At 34.7% G+C, this 14,937-nt stretch overlaps 1 protein-coding gene across 1 annotated transcript in view; it reads left to right on the top strand.

Annotated features, from left to right (window-relative positions):
• The first annotated feature begins 602 nt into the window (after nt 1-602).
• Nucleotides 603-14,937, top strand: part of Rad21l1 (RAD21 cohesin complex component like 1) — a 24,755-nt gene continuing 10,420 nt past the window's right edge. The window contains exons 1-9 of the mRNA XM_028775011.1: nt 603-746; nt 1,267-1,396; nt 2,858-2,951; nt 4,862-4,968; nt 8,688-8,858; nt 10,745-10,837; nt 11,674-11,787; nt 13,756-13,982; nt 14,387-14,483. Coding sequence (XP_028630844.1) covers nt 603-746; nt 1,267-1,396; nt 2,858-2,951; nt 4,862-4,968; nt 8,688-8,858; nt 10,745-10,837; nt 11,674-11,787; nt 13,756-13,982; nt 14,387-14,483 — 1,177 coding nt within the window. The remainder of the gene's footprint in view (nt 747-1,266; nt 1,397-2,857; nt 2,952-4,861; nt 4,969-8,687; nt 8,859-10,744; nt 10,838-11,673; nt 11,788-13,755; nt 13,983-14,386; nt 14,484-14,937) is intronic.

Genomic DNA, 14,937 nt, shown 5'->3' with positions numbered 1-14,937 from the left:
CTATAAGACAGTACACCTTCATGGATCTGCAGAGATCTGCTCCAAAGGGGTGTGCTATTGCTTAGTGATTGTTATATATGTTTAATAATAATAGGAAAAGCATATTAATAGCAGGAATCTTTCCTAAAAATGAGTCCCTTACAGCCTTGCTGAATAAAGGTACACCTGTCACAGATTATATACTAACCCAAGGCAGATCTTTTCAGGATGATCACCTGCTAGTTATTAGCTTTTCCCATTATGGCTCCTGGCACAATCTTTATGTACTTACTTTACTATATTAATAAGAAGATAAATTATATTCTCTGAATAGAAAATCTGAGATCAATTGATCTCGTTGAATACATTTAAATGGAGTGTGGTTCACAAGTTTCTAGACAGTTTTGTCCTTAGTTTTAATAATGCTCTAAATAACATTCTCATTTCTAATGAGAAAACTAATAACATCATGTTAGGAGATAATTTGAGTATTATTCTGTAGAATTAATGATACATTTTTATTGCAGTAAAAGAATACCAAAAAAGATTTTTTTAATCAAATTTAAGATATTTGTTTTGTGTTCTTTCTAGTTCTTTAAATACAACTAAGGAATACAGGCAACATGTTCTATACTCACGTGCTTATGAGTAAACGAGGGCCATTGGCCAAAATATGGCTTGCAGCTCACTGGGAGAAGAAACTCACAAAGGCCCATGTGTTTGAGTGTAATCTAGAGATAACCATTCAAAAAATTATTTCACCTAAGGTATGTTACTGATTAAAATGATGATTTGTATTAAGCATGGCTGCTCTAGAAGAATGAAAATGTTTCCAAGACAGTTTTGCTTCTCTAAAATATTCCCCCAAATTACTGTCTGTACAAAGACACTCTAATAGAGCATTTAAGTGAATCTTTGCTGAAGCTTTTATGGCTTTCTGAATACGTAAAAATAAAAGTAAATTATTTCATATGGTGAGTTTAAAACTAGTTTACTAAGGCTTGATGCCCCAATGTAGGGGAATGCCAGGGCGAGGAGGCAGGAGTGGGTGGGGAGCACCTCATAGAAGCAGGGGAAGGGGAGATGGGATAGGGTGTTTCTGGAGGGGAAACCAAGAAAGTGGATAACATTTGAAATGTAAATAAAGAAAATATCCAATAAAAATGTTTTTAAAAAAGCAATATAACACTTGCTTTTCAAAGAGAAATTATGATTTCCTTAATTTTCAAAGAACAGGATTTACAAGCTTAATCTTTATTTTTCTAATGTTTTAAAAATCACTCAAAGGTGAAAATTGCACTCCGAACTTCAGGACACCTCCTTTTGGGAGTTGTTCGAATCTACAACAGGAAGGCAAAATACCTGTTGGCGGATTGCAGTGAAGCATTTCTTAAGATGAAGATGACATTTCGCCCAGGTATACACACAGTGTTATTTTGTGTCACTATTGATTCCTTTTGGCATTTTCATGTTGGGTGATCTCTTTTAATTGGGAGCAAACTGTAATTTCAGGTGAATATAATGGATATACACTTCATTTTGACTGAGTCTTAAGATTCCATAAAGATAATTATATTCTTTCCCTCGTTCTTTTCCTTTGTTTGTAGGAAATAGTTATGCTTCCAAACTTGTTATGATTTCTGTGTTAATATAAAAATATACTTAAAATCATCACAATTATATAAGAAAGTGATACACTCATTTTTAATAGGTTGTTTAGCTCACCATACCTGGCTTTTTACTTTATAAGAACAAAATGATTGATAAAATGTAAACATAGAATTCTTGAGAGTCTTAAATTCATGGTAATTATGAAGTATTATCAAAATTTCTAGACATCCTACAGTGTTAGGTGTTTATGGTGTTATAAATATGGCCTAACATTTAAAATTTACACATACACCATTCCCTAGTCTTATACTAGTTAATAAAGGTCTTTCCTCCATCACTAGTCTTCAAGCTCCCTAAAGGGAGAATCTTTATCATATACATTTTTCTAATCCCTTACAGTACCTGTGTTAGTGCCTTTCATATCCCATCCCTCCATCAACATTTGTGGACTCCAACTGATAGCTCTTTTTTTTAATCTTTCTCATTTAAAATAGTTTTAGAGGCTTTATGTAGATTTATATGCATGCTAACTATGTTTTACATGCTCATTGACTAGTAATGTATCACAAATATTTGTTGATTCTCATGCTTTGTGCTTGACATGTTGTTAGGCTTTGGAAAACAAAGACAAGCAAGATAAATAGTTGCTTTTCAGTCAGAAGAGGAAATCAGATAATGAAAATGTTTTTTTAAAAAACTTACTACAATAATTACAGATTATGGTCATGCAGAGATCAAAGGCATGTGCTACTGAACCAATTAATGGCCATGCTATAAAAGAAACAAGGTCTACAATAGAAAACAAAAGAGTTCATTTTAGAGGATAGTTAGAGAAAACCTTTGTGAGGGGATAGAAGTTAAACTCACACTTGAAAAGTGAGAAGTACTCACATACATAAGTAGTCCCTGAGGGATGGCAATATAGGCAAATGAATCTACAAGTACAAATGTCTTGAGATGAAAAAGAAGTACTTGCCCTTTTCAGGGAACCAAAAGGCTAGTATGTATGTGGAACCTAATGTCTCCTTAGATGACGTAAGTAAAGGGCTACAGTGTTACTTTATTCATGCTTAAACCCTTAAGCATGAGAATTATCTGATCTGTTTACTTTTGGTGTCTGTTACTATGGATGCTTCATAAAATAATAGGTTGCTGAGGGGCAGGAGTGGATATAGGGAAGCCCATGAGAGATGACAAAGATTTAATTGGAAGTTTAATGTTTCATAAGTGATCACTGCTTATTGTGTTCCTTTTTCATTGTTTTCAGGACTGGTTGACCTCCCAAAAGAGAATTTTGAGGCAGCTTACAACACTATCACATTACCAGAAGAATTTCATGATTTTGACATCTACAATATGAAGTAAATTATTTTGCTTTTTGGTGTTTTATTGTTTTCATATTCAGATTTGATGAAAGCAACTTCAGCTAGAGAACAACTGAACAAGTACAAATGACAAAGGCTTAAATTGCAGTGTGAAATTCCAAAATACAAAACCAAAAATGTCTCATTGATTGAATGTTGATTGTGTTATTGATAGAATGTCTGCTCATCTAGTAAATATTTGTTAAATAAATGCCTTTCCTATAGCAGGCACAGTTCTAGCCAGTGAAGAGATATCAATGAATAAAACAGTTCCTGGCCTGATAGATCTTATATTTTAGTTGGTATAGACTGATAACAATAAGTAAATATGCAATATAAAGATAAGTAAATATTTAAGACAAATTAAGAAATAAATATAAATAATAGGATTGTCAGAAAAGGATTTTCTGATAAAGTAAGAACACAAGCCTGGAGGAGCTAAGGGAACAAACCTATACAATAACACAGAAGAATGTTCTAATGGAAATACCCACTGAAGTAAAAAGGCTCAGAGAATAGGCAAGAACCAAGTGGAAAGGCGATAGCACAGAGTCCATTGGACATGTTCAGGAGCAGCAAGAATGCAAGTGAAATGAAGTGGAATGAAGGAAAGACTGAGTAGTAAAGAAATGAGGTCAGAGAAGGAGCAAGAGATGCAGGTGACATAGGGTTTGTAGGCTGCGATAGGGTTTTTATCTTGCTGGGAGAGGATGCTCAAGAGGGTTTTCAATGGAGAAGAGAGGAATGACCAGATTTCACTTGGTCTCAGCATACGCCCTCTGGCTGCTTCACTATAATGAGGAAAGAAGGGAAAAGAAAGTCGTAAGATTACTGTAGTAATCCTTATAAGTAGTATTGGACCAGTTTTGAAACTTCACTTTATTAACATAGTAGCAAATTAATGGATATGTATGGAAGGCAGAGTAAATATGATACGTTGATGAATTAAATATACTCCTAAAGAAATAAAGAATGACTATTTAATTTGGGGCATTAAATGGAACTACCCCTTACTGAAACCAGGATAACTAAAGGATGAAGGTTGAGGAAGGAGAGAGAAGGAAGTAAGTTAGTTAGGTTTTTGGACAACAGAATTTGTGTCTGAATTTGTGTCTATGTTTCTCTAATTTCACGTGTTGAAACCTAATCCCCGTAGTAATGGTACAAATGGTGGGAACCTTTGAATGTGATAAGATTTTGAAAGCTGAGAGCCCTCCTTAATGCAGTCAGTGCCATTATAAAAGAGACAAAGGAAACTTTCTTACAGTTCTACTATATGACGATACAGCAGGAAAGTGTTGTCTGTGGGGATGTACTAGATACTAAATCTGTGATGCCTTGATCTTGGCCTTCCCAAACTCCAGACCCATGTGCAATGAATTTCTGTTTATAAAATTACCCAGTTCTTGTCAGAGACTTGACAAAGGAAGGCCAAAGTTAAGATGCCATAAATTCAGAGTCTTTTCTTCCTGGTTCATAGAAGGCGGTCTTTCTACATCCTTACCTGGTATAAGATCAAGATGGTAGTGTAGGGCCGCACAAATTCTGTTCATAAAAACAGAGCCCTCATGACCTAGTTACTTCTTAGAGGCCTCATCTCTTAATAACATCACCCTTGGAAGTAGCTTTCAGTATCTGGACCTGAAGGGAATTCAAACATTCAGGCCGTAGCAAGAGTGACCATCGATTCAAATGTACAAGTAAGATAGTGACTGGGAACCACCACTGGATGTATTAGCCTGACATGACTTGTCAGATATAGATATGTATGTCTTAAAGCTCATGCTCAGAAAAATACTATTGACAAAATAAACACCTTTTATTATAACCTGTTATTAAGTTTTTACCAGTAGTTTGTAAAACCACATTGTTCTGCTCATACATTTCCTAAATATGTTTCTCTATAGTGATATTGATATTTCAGAGCCCCTTGCTCAGAACCAAAGTAGACCAGAGGAAATCACACTTAGAGAAGAATATAGCAATGATCTACTTTTCCAAGCTGGGAGCTTTGGTGAGAATATTTGAGAAACTAAAATTATAAGATGTCATCAATTATATTTGCATTTTGTATGAAAACAGTGGTAGTAGCGATATCTATAGAATGGATGTTTTCATGTATAAAAATTGTCTTCAAATTTTTCCTTTCTTTTGTCCTAAATGCTAATACCCAGTCTTATGGTGAATTATTTTATCATTGTGCAACATCTTTTATGAATTTCTATTTCTTAAATTTCTTATATATCAGGTGCGCTAATAGACAAGAACAGTACTAAATTTAAAGATATAAGTTCTAGAGCTGATGTGATGGCAAATGCCTATAATCCCAGTTAGTTCTTTATAGTAAAAGCCTGTCTCCCTTTAAAAAAAAAAAGTAGTTTCTGCTCTCAAAGGAGATACTCAAATCAACAGTTGGTATAATATATATATTAATATATATATGTATATATATATGCTACATAATATTTCTTCAAATATATTTTCTTCTGTGTATGATGGCTATAACAGATTTAACTCAGCTTGAGAGTAAGGAAAGAAAAATGCTACTATGCTAAATAATTTACAGTTTGATTATGAAACATGAAATAATTTTTGAAATGTTAAAATATATTTGGGTAAGGTATATGGGTTTTGGTTTATTTTGATTGGGTTTTTTGGGGCTCTTTTTGTTTTTTTGTGTGTGGATTTGTTTGTTTGTTTGTTTTTGTTTGTTTTCAGGACAGGATTTCTCTGTGTAACAGCCCTAGCTGTCCTGGAACTCACTTAGTAGACCAGGCTGGCCTCAAACTCACAGAGATCTACTGGCCTCTGCCTCTTGAGTGCTGGGATGCCTGGCTATCTATATGTATATAAAATGAGGTGATGAGGTGTAATCCAGCTATAATGTCTGCCTTCTGTCTCATGTCATATTTACATACTTTCTATATTGCTCTATAAGGTTCATGAGAATGTTGTGTTTATCTTTGAAATTCTTTCAGTGTTCAAAGCAATGACCGTAGGAGAAGGATGACCTAAGCTTGTCTTGGGACAGGGGTGTGGAGTCATGCAAGTAATGCTTGAGCTACATCCCTGACCCCCATTTCCTATCCTTACTCCCTTCTATAGTGCTGGCTATCTATTGTGTTTCTTAATCTGTGGTGAAGGGCACCTTTATAAAAGTTGTCAGTTTCTAATCTGTGCTGTATTTCTTTTTTGTGTAAATTGAGTAAATTATTAGATTTTAAAATAATCATTAGAAAAACTAAAAATCAGAAATAAAAATCCAAGTCTATATTTTTACTAGTCAATATATACAAATTTTATATAATATATATATATATAATTATTCTGCTGAGTTACTATAAAACTTTTTAAGTTGCTATTTATTCTTGGTAAGCCTGGTTTTTGGCTATGTATTCCAGGCTAACCTCCACTTTGCAACAATTCTCTTTTTTCAGTCCCCCAAGTATTAAGATTATAGGTATGCATCACCATGCCTGAGTATTTAATGTTGTTTTTCTTTATATATATATATATTTTTTTTTTCTTGGTTTTTCGAGACAGGGTTTCTCTGTATAGCCCTGGCTGTCCTGGCTGTCCTGGAACTCACTCTGTAGACCAGGCTGGCCTCGAACTCAGAAATCTGCCTGCCTCTGCCTCCCAAGTGCTGGGACTAAAGGCGAGCGCTACCACTGCCCGGCAAATGTTGTTTTTTTTTAGACATGAAACTTTAGGATTATTTTCAATTCTGCTTTCTGTCAGCTTCATGGTAGTGCTGATTGATTTGTTGTTGTTGCTTCTGCTGCTGCTGCTGTTATGGTTTAGTTTGGTTTGTTGAGGTAGAGTTTCTCTGTGTAACAGCACTGGCTCTCCTGCAACTCTTTTAGTAGAGATGGCTGGTCTTAAACTCACAGAGATCTACCTGTCTCTGCATTCTGAGATTAAAGGCATGAGCCACTGATTGATTTAAAAGATATATCTGAACTGTCTCGTATATCTTCTTTCTGCTTCTTAGCTGCAGTATTATACTACCCTCCTGAAAATCACCCTTCATTTTCTTTCCATATTTTTACATTTCTGGAAGAGTAATTGTTTTTAAGTTCTTTGCTTGTCCACCTATCATCCCTCTGCCTAAGTACCTGTGACAGTACCAAACCCCTGAAATTCGTTTGTCTCTCCTCAGTGCTCTCTACCAATTCATTGTTTCTCTATTTGTTTTGTTTTAGCTTCAATATAGGCATTGTCCTCTACTGGGGCATACGTCTTCCCATCTAACCAATACAACTTAGCTGTTCACAGTGCTCTATCTAATATAACTCAAAAAATGGACAAACATGTTAGTCTATCAGTAGTATTAGGTTTGAATCTGGACTTTTTCTATCAGTTTGTGTGTATACTCAGCAGATGACCTAGCTGAGCTTCATGGCCCTGTCTATGAAGTTGTGATCCTGATAGCAATATCACATGTTATTTTCTTTATTCTTGCCCTTTGTTCTCTCTACCAATGTGTGATCTTTCCCTTCAAACCTTAAGAAATGTCTAGTATTAGTATTTTCTGTCCTAGATTACAATATAAAATTGAAAGTTCTAATTATTTCTCCTCTGTAATCTCTGGATGGATAGATAGATAGATAGATAGATAGATAGATAGATAGATAGACAGACAGATAGATAGATAGATAGATAGATACTCAGTCTCACTACTTAACCCAGTCTTACCTGTTACGCAGATTGACCTGCTGCACTTGCTGAGTACTGGAATTATAAGTGTGCAGCAAAATAACTAGTTTACCCTCAGACTCTTGAAATGTTCAACACTCAGAATTTAGTGTCTGTTTCTGTTATTCTCAGATTGACTAAGGCTGGTTTTCATTTTAGGAGAGAGCTGCACCTGAATGATATAAACATGTTCTTAGTTCTTTCTCAAACTGTCATTTAGTCCACTTAGCAAATATTTAATCCATTCTGATGTATGTCTATAGATTCAATATGGGTGCTACTTCATTATTCTTTTTACTACATAATAGTTAACATGGTTTATTGGAAGGGAGAGAAGACCAACATCTGATCTCCAGGGTTCAAAGTCATGGACATAATGATTTTAAAATCCAAAGGGTAAAAAGAACATGCCAGAGCTAACTCTGGGTCCTCTGTAGCTATCAGTATAACCTAATGACAAGTTAGATCTGGCTTCAAGCCGTTCAGTGATGTTCTCTTGTTTGTACAATGAGAATTATGTCTTTGTTACATAATATAATTAACCAAGTGCTGAGTTAATGTTAGCTGACTGCCTGTGTTCTTTTTAGTATTCCATTTCCACTTCTAGTATATTCTATAAATATTTATTGAATGAATATTATAAGCCCATTCCTTAATATTTTAACATATTTTTCTTTTTTGAGGTAGGGTTTCTCTCAAACTGTTCAAGCAGTTGTCTACATGAAATGGTATGAAATAATACTTGGTCAAACAGAGTGTGACCAACAAAATGTATAGGGAGTAAATTTACTCCCACATAACTATAATCTCTACCGAATGCTCTGGCATTTTCCCTATTGTTTTAAGAGAATATTAAACTTGAAATCTAGTCTATGTTGATTAACTGGGAGTCTTCTATTAGATAATTCAATCGTTTTAAAGCTTTTCCTTATAAAATAGGATGAATTATACTAGATGGTATCTGCTTCCTATAACTCTAAAAGTATATGTTTGTATGCTTAGCTTGGCACTCACTAATGATATGCATTTGTATAGGGGATGAGCCTGAGCTCCTCAGAAGACATAGCTTCTTTGATGACAACGTATTAATGAACTCCAGTGGTCTTGCAGTTGAACATAGTTCTGGAAGCATCGCTGAGGAAAAATCTTTGTTCTTTGACAATGGAGATGGATTTGGAGATGAAGGAGCTGCAGGGGAAATGATTGGTATGCTTTTTGGCTATAAAAAATAAATATTTATTTTAATCAAATCACCATAAAGTAACTGTTTTGTTACATCAAATTGACTTTTCAGATACATATCTGAGCCTGTACGCCAACTTATTTTTCACATATATTTTCAAATATATGTATATATTTTTAGTATTATTAGTATTAGTATTAGTATATCTGTATAGTATTTTTAGGCTAGGCCTAAGTTAGTAGTCATCTGTCTCTATAGAGGCTATTAATTCCTGCCTATTTTTGTTTGTATCCTTAAATTTTGGAAAGGAGAAGTGAGATTAGCATACACTTCACAAAATAGACTAGATTATATGCTGGTAACATCTTCTTTAATACAAATTGTGGAATAGATATTCTTCTTGTATTCTTATATTCTTATTGTAGCATTTTATATTTAAATTAAAATATTAGTATAAAATATACAATTCAGAGAGACACTAAGAAAACAAAAGTATGTGTTTTAAAGATTATTAATTATACAAAGTACGTTTACAGATTTTTTTCCAGGTTGCATTAAAAGTCTTATTAACAGTCAGGCATAGCAGCTCATACCTGTAATCTTCGCGTTTAGGAAGCTAAGGCAGAATAATCTTGAGTTTAAGGCCAGCCTAGACTGTATAAGGAGTTCTAGGTCAGTTCACTACATAATGAAACTCTGTCTCAAAAAAATAAAAATAAAAAAGAGAGAGAGAGAGAGAAGGGAGTAGGGAGAGAAGAGAAGAGGGGTCAGAAAAAAAATAAGTGTGGTTATCCGTGTGTGAACCAGGGCTTCTTAAACTTTTTCCACCCACAACCCCTTTTTGCGCAACCCCTTTTTCCTATGTGGTCCTGAGTGTATAGGTATATAAAATATGTATAACAAAGGGCTGGAGAGAGAGCTCAGTGGTTAAGAGCACTGATTGCTCTTCCAGAGGTCCTGGGTTCAGTTCCCAGCACCCACAATAAGGCTCACGACCACCTGAAACTCCGGATTCAATAAATCTAATGCCACCTTCTGTCTTCTGTGGACACTGCATGCATGTGGTGCAAAACATATATACAAGCAAACACCCATACACATAAAATTTAAAAATATATTCAAACAATTTTTAAATGTCTATATAAACAAAATATTAGTTGAAAATAAATTACAGAAATGTATTCTAAAACAATTATTTGGTATACTATATCACTTTACCACTTGTTAAAATAAATATACACAAAATTGAGATGGTGCTTATTTACTTACATTAAGAAAAAAAAATCTCTGCTAAACTTTTGATACTGCAGAATGTAGAACATTTTCATTGTTTTTCAGAGGTGACCAGTATTTCAATTTTAGAATTTGTAATGCTGAGTTTGTAACACTGATTTGCATAAGTAGCCATACAAGATGATATAAGTATGTTTAGTTATAATCTAAGAATGTGTTAATTTACACTGAGATATGATAGGAAAGTATTAAATGTATTTACTATAATTAAGTCATGTTTCTATTAGAACAGAAATTGCTTTACACATAATAAAAACAATGAAATTCATAACATACAGTAATCTTGAATCTGTGCCAAGATATTTCAGACAGTGCTTTTGGCATTGCATGACACATGATAGCACACACAGTGCAAAGTGCACATTATGCATTCAGACCCAAGACCACGGTAAAGTGGTGCAATGCAGCGTGGGTGAGCGCTGCCAGAAATACATTTGATTGTTAATTAGTTTTCCTTGTTGCCAGAATTTTCACATCATGCTACCCTTCCTAATTCAGTTATGTGACTCTATATGAAATAAAAACAAATAGTTTTAAGAAGCTGGAGTAAATTGTCTTATTAAAATAGTGATAGTAAATGTTTAGTGAGTAAAAATATTTGTTTATGCTTTTAAAGACAATCTATTGCAAGATGAGAATACCTTTTTAGAAGATGCATATTCAAACAAAGAAGTTTCTCTGCCTCCTGAGCTTCCCAGTAGTATAATGGGTATGTTGAAGTTTTTTGCATAGAAAAATGTATAGATGCTGATGTTCAAATCAAGTCAGACCGTGTAAGTTTCAGCAGCACTGCAATGAAAAATATTGTCCTTCAAATTCTTTTATAGCACAGGAAGTTAGATTCTAAAAAGGTAGTTAACCAGGACTGGCTTTCATAGATCACATTTATTCTTCCCAAGTAGTATGCTTTCAAATCCTAAAAAAAAATATGCTTTATGGGAAGAGAAATCATCATATTATATACCTTAACCATTGATAAATAATTTGAGAGAAATTATAAATTTCCAAATGAGCATATTTTCCTCTACTTGAAATTCTTATCAAAGTATCTCAGATCAGTTGAGATCTTTAAGATAGTACTTTTTCCAGAAGTATTTAAAGTCTAGTTAACCTCATTTTTGTTTTTCTCAATGTTTGACGTTACATTTGCTTTCTAGCACAGTAATCAAAATTAAACTATAAAAAGTATTGGCCAATCAAAATTTAGCTATGGTTCTTTGTTAAGTCCATTGATGGTTCAAATGAACATAAATATTTTGGTTGTCATAGAAAATTTATATTGGTAATGTTTTGCATTTCTGCTGTGACTGTAGCCCAGCCTGAGTTACTTCATATGCTAAAGAGGGTGATGTTACTTGACATTCAAATGTTGTAGGTCCCAGACCATTTATTACTGAACCTCGTTGCCACTGTTAAAATTCATGATTCTAAGAATTTACTTATCACCCCAGCTAGCAGTATGTCCTCAATTATTCTTTATTTCTCATATTCTCTTCTAATATGTAGCATAGTCATGTGTTTTTGTTTTTATGGTTCTTTTATTAGTAGAACCAGGTGATTCAGATGACCAATATATACCTGAAGATGAAAAAATAAATGAAATAACATTAGTACCAAATGAAGAAGATGGATTTACTCTTGAGCCAATTGATAATTTAGGTAAGAGGTTTCATGTTTTTATTTTTATCTTTGGTACCCTGGTATCTTAATTGGTTTGAGATATGCTGGTAGGGACTAGCCCAGCATCCAGTTTCCCAAGGAGGACAGCAGAAGGGGGTGTGGAGTCAGCAACTGGGACCAAAAGCTGCTTACTTCTGGCAACTTAACTCTTTCTTGCTATTCCAGGGCCAAAAGCTACTGGCTTCTGGCAATTTGACTCCTGCATAAATAGCAGTAAAGAATTAAGAAAAAAGCTTAGTTACTTGGGCTCTTTTCTCTTTGGCTCAAGGGACCCCCCCCTTTCACCAGGCGAGAGGCTCAAATATACACTTGAATGCTCTCTCTCCCCCCCTCCTCTCCTCTCCTCTCCCTCTCTCTCTCTCTCTCTCTCTCTCTCTCTCTCTCACACACACACACACACACACACACACACACGCACGCACGCATCAGGCCTGACCACCTGTTTCATCAGTTTTACAAGTTCAGATGCATACTTATAAACATACACATACATGCATGCATATATACTTATATGCATGCATATGTATATACATACAGGCATATATACTTATATGGATGCATATGTATATACATACAGACATATATATACACACACACATTTGGTGAATGGAACAGAGCCCCAACAGCCATACTTTACTTCTTTTCTCAGCCTTTTTATACCTTCTTAGACAAAATTCTTTATAAAATTATATCATAGATAAAATGTTACACAAAAGGAGAGTTATAGAAAAATATCAATAGTGAGTTCAAAGAAATAGTTTCACACAGCTTTGCTTTATCATAGTGCACACCTGTGGCTCCATCCTTGGACTTGACCTAGAATGAATGTTTTCCCTTAATCACAAATTTGTCTCAAACCCATTTCTCTTCTTAGTGTAATTTATGAAAGCTCATTGTATTCCTTATTATGCAGACTTTATTTACTGTCTGTTCTATGAGGGGATACATTCTATTCTTGAACCTATTATGTTTTTCTGACAAAAAAAAAAAAAACTAAATCCATCTCCTTACATTTTCTTCCTAAAACTATTTGAATCAAATCAGGAATTCTATAAACTCATTAATTCATCCAGACAGCATTAATTTATGAAAGTTCATCTTCATGTTGACCTGCAGGACATTTGCCCAATAGGTTGGGCTGATGCCCAGGAGTCATTAGTCTATGTAATAATGATAGGAAAGGCATGTCAGCAGTGACAGGCAATCCTGGGATGAAGTCTCTGGGGCTGTGCCTCTCCAGGTTGCACCCATCACAGCCATGCAGAATGGTGGGCCATCTCCACATGCTTGCCATAGCCTTTTCTAGATGGCTTCTGTCAATATGTAAGCAATCCATACAACACTATAGAAGGCTGCCAGCATAGTAATAGCATTGGGCATTAAATAGGAGAAGAATATGAAAGAAATCTTAGATAATTCTTCCATCACATTTAGTCTGATTCAAATCATAGATCCAGTCTGGAAAGATGGAAACTTAAAAACTGAGTTCAATTCAAAATATTTTCAGCTTTACTAAATAAAATCTGGACCTCTGCATGATATGGAATTAACTATCTACTTTAAATTCATATATGAATTTCAGTGTGGTGGGTGAAATACACTAGAGAGATACACACTAATATTTTGAAACATCCTTTTACACATTTAAAAAATGAAAAGCTCCAGATTCTTTAACAGCCCTTTCCCTCTTTGCTGTGTTTCTTGAGTTGCCCACTTAACAAGTGAACAGTCCCTCCTAAGCATCCTCAGATACCTTGAAAATGGATCAGCTCTTGACTGTCAGATACTCTAGCTTTGCAAAACCTTTACAAAGCATATTTTCAGAGAACAGAAGTATTCACTTTCTTCCTACTGCAACCCTGCAGGTTATCTGTGACTTTTAAGATATTAGCCAATAATAACATTTTACAAAATATTCTAAGTCCATTTATACCTGTTTCTCTCTAGATATTGCTGATAGAAGGAAAAGAAAAAAGAGGAGATTGCTCATAGATCCAGTCAAGGAGATAAGTAGCAAGACTATGCATAAGCAGCTCACCTCCTTTATGGACACTCTCATGGTGCTGGACCTCGCGCCCCCCACACAAAGATTGATGATGTGGAAGAAGAGAGGAGGAGTGGATACGCTCCTGTCAACCGCTACCCAAGATTTGATTAATGATGAATTGAAAATGGTAATTGTTTTCATCTTTTTGCATGAATATGATGTTTTTTATAAATAAATATTTCTTCATTTATAACATAACTGGACATGTGGGAAAAAGAAACCTTTATATTAAAACTTAATTTGTCTAAAAAATGAATATGAGTGGCTTTTACTTTTATTTTTTTTCTAGAGACAGAGTCTCATTATATAGCTCTGGCCATCCTGGAACTCATCATGTAGACCAGGCTGGCCTCAAATTTACATGTATGTGCCTGCCTCTGCCTCCTGAGTACTGAAATTAATGGCATGTGCCACTATGTCCAGCTTGAAAAAAAGTATATGAAAAGCTTTTACTTTTTTAGCATATGGGCTTATACTTTATTGAATTGCTTTACTAATATAAAATTGAGTGTATAAATGTGTTGTTAACAGTTGTTTGCAAAATGCTTCCTGTCCTCTGACTATAAACTTGCAAAATTGACACAGAAGGAGTCAATAAGGAAAGAAGTGGAAAACCAGCACAATCCAGGTGAGACTTCTAGTTCTGTTCATGTCAAGGGGAAGGTTGCACAGACAGAAATTGAGTTTTATGTTTCATAATGAAAACTGGGTTCAAATCTCTCTTTTCAGATATCTCTATCTATAGAAGAATATCGTAAGTTAAAATATTACCTTAGTATAGCAGTTTTCTGCTTTTCACATTAATTTCTGCCTCAAGACTTTACTGAAATGATAAAATATAGGCCAATTCTGATGTCACAGGCCTGAAATCCTACCTACTAGGGTAGAAGGAGTGCAACTTCAAGGCCGGCCTGGGTTACAGAGCAAGTTCAGAGCCTGCCTGGCTCTGTTTCAAACTAAAACACACTAAAAAGGGCTTGTGGTATAGCTTAGTGTAGAGTACTTACCTAGAAGATGTGAGCCCTAGGTTTAATCCCCAGTATCCCAGTATCCTCACCACACATATACAGAAGAATATATAT

Source organism: Grammomys surdaster, unplaced genomic scaffold (assembly GCF_004785775.1).
Source record: "Grammomys surdaster isolate TR1022 unplaced genomic scaffold, NIH_TR_1.0 251, whole genome shotgun sequence".
Taxonomy (NCBI): Eukaryota; Metazoa; Chordata; class Mammalia; order Rodentia; family Muridae; genus Grammomys; species Grammomys surdaster.
This window is presented reverse-complemented; position numbering and strand designations above follow the sequence as displayed.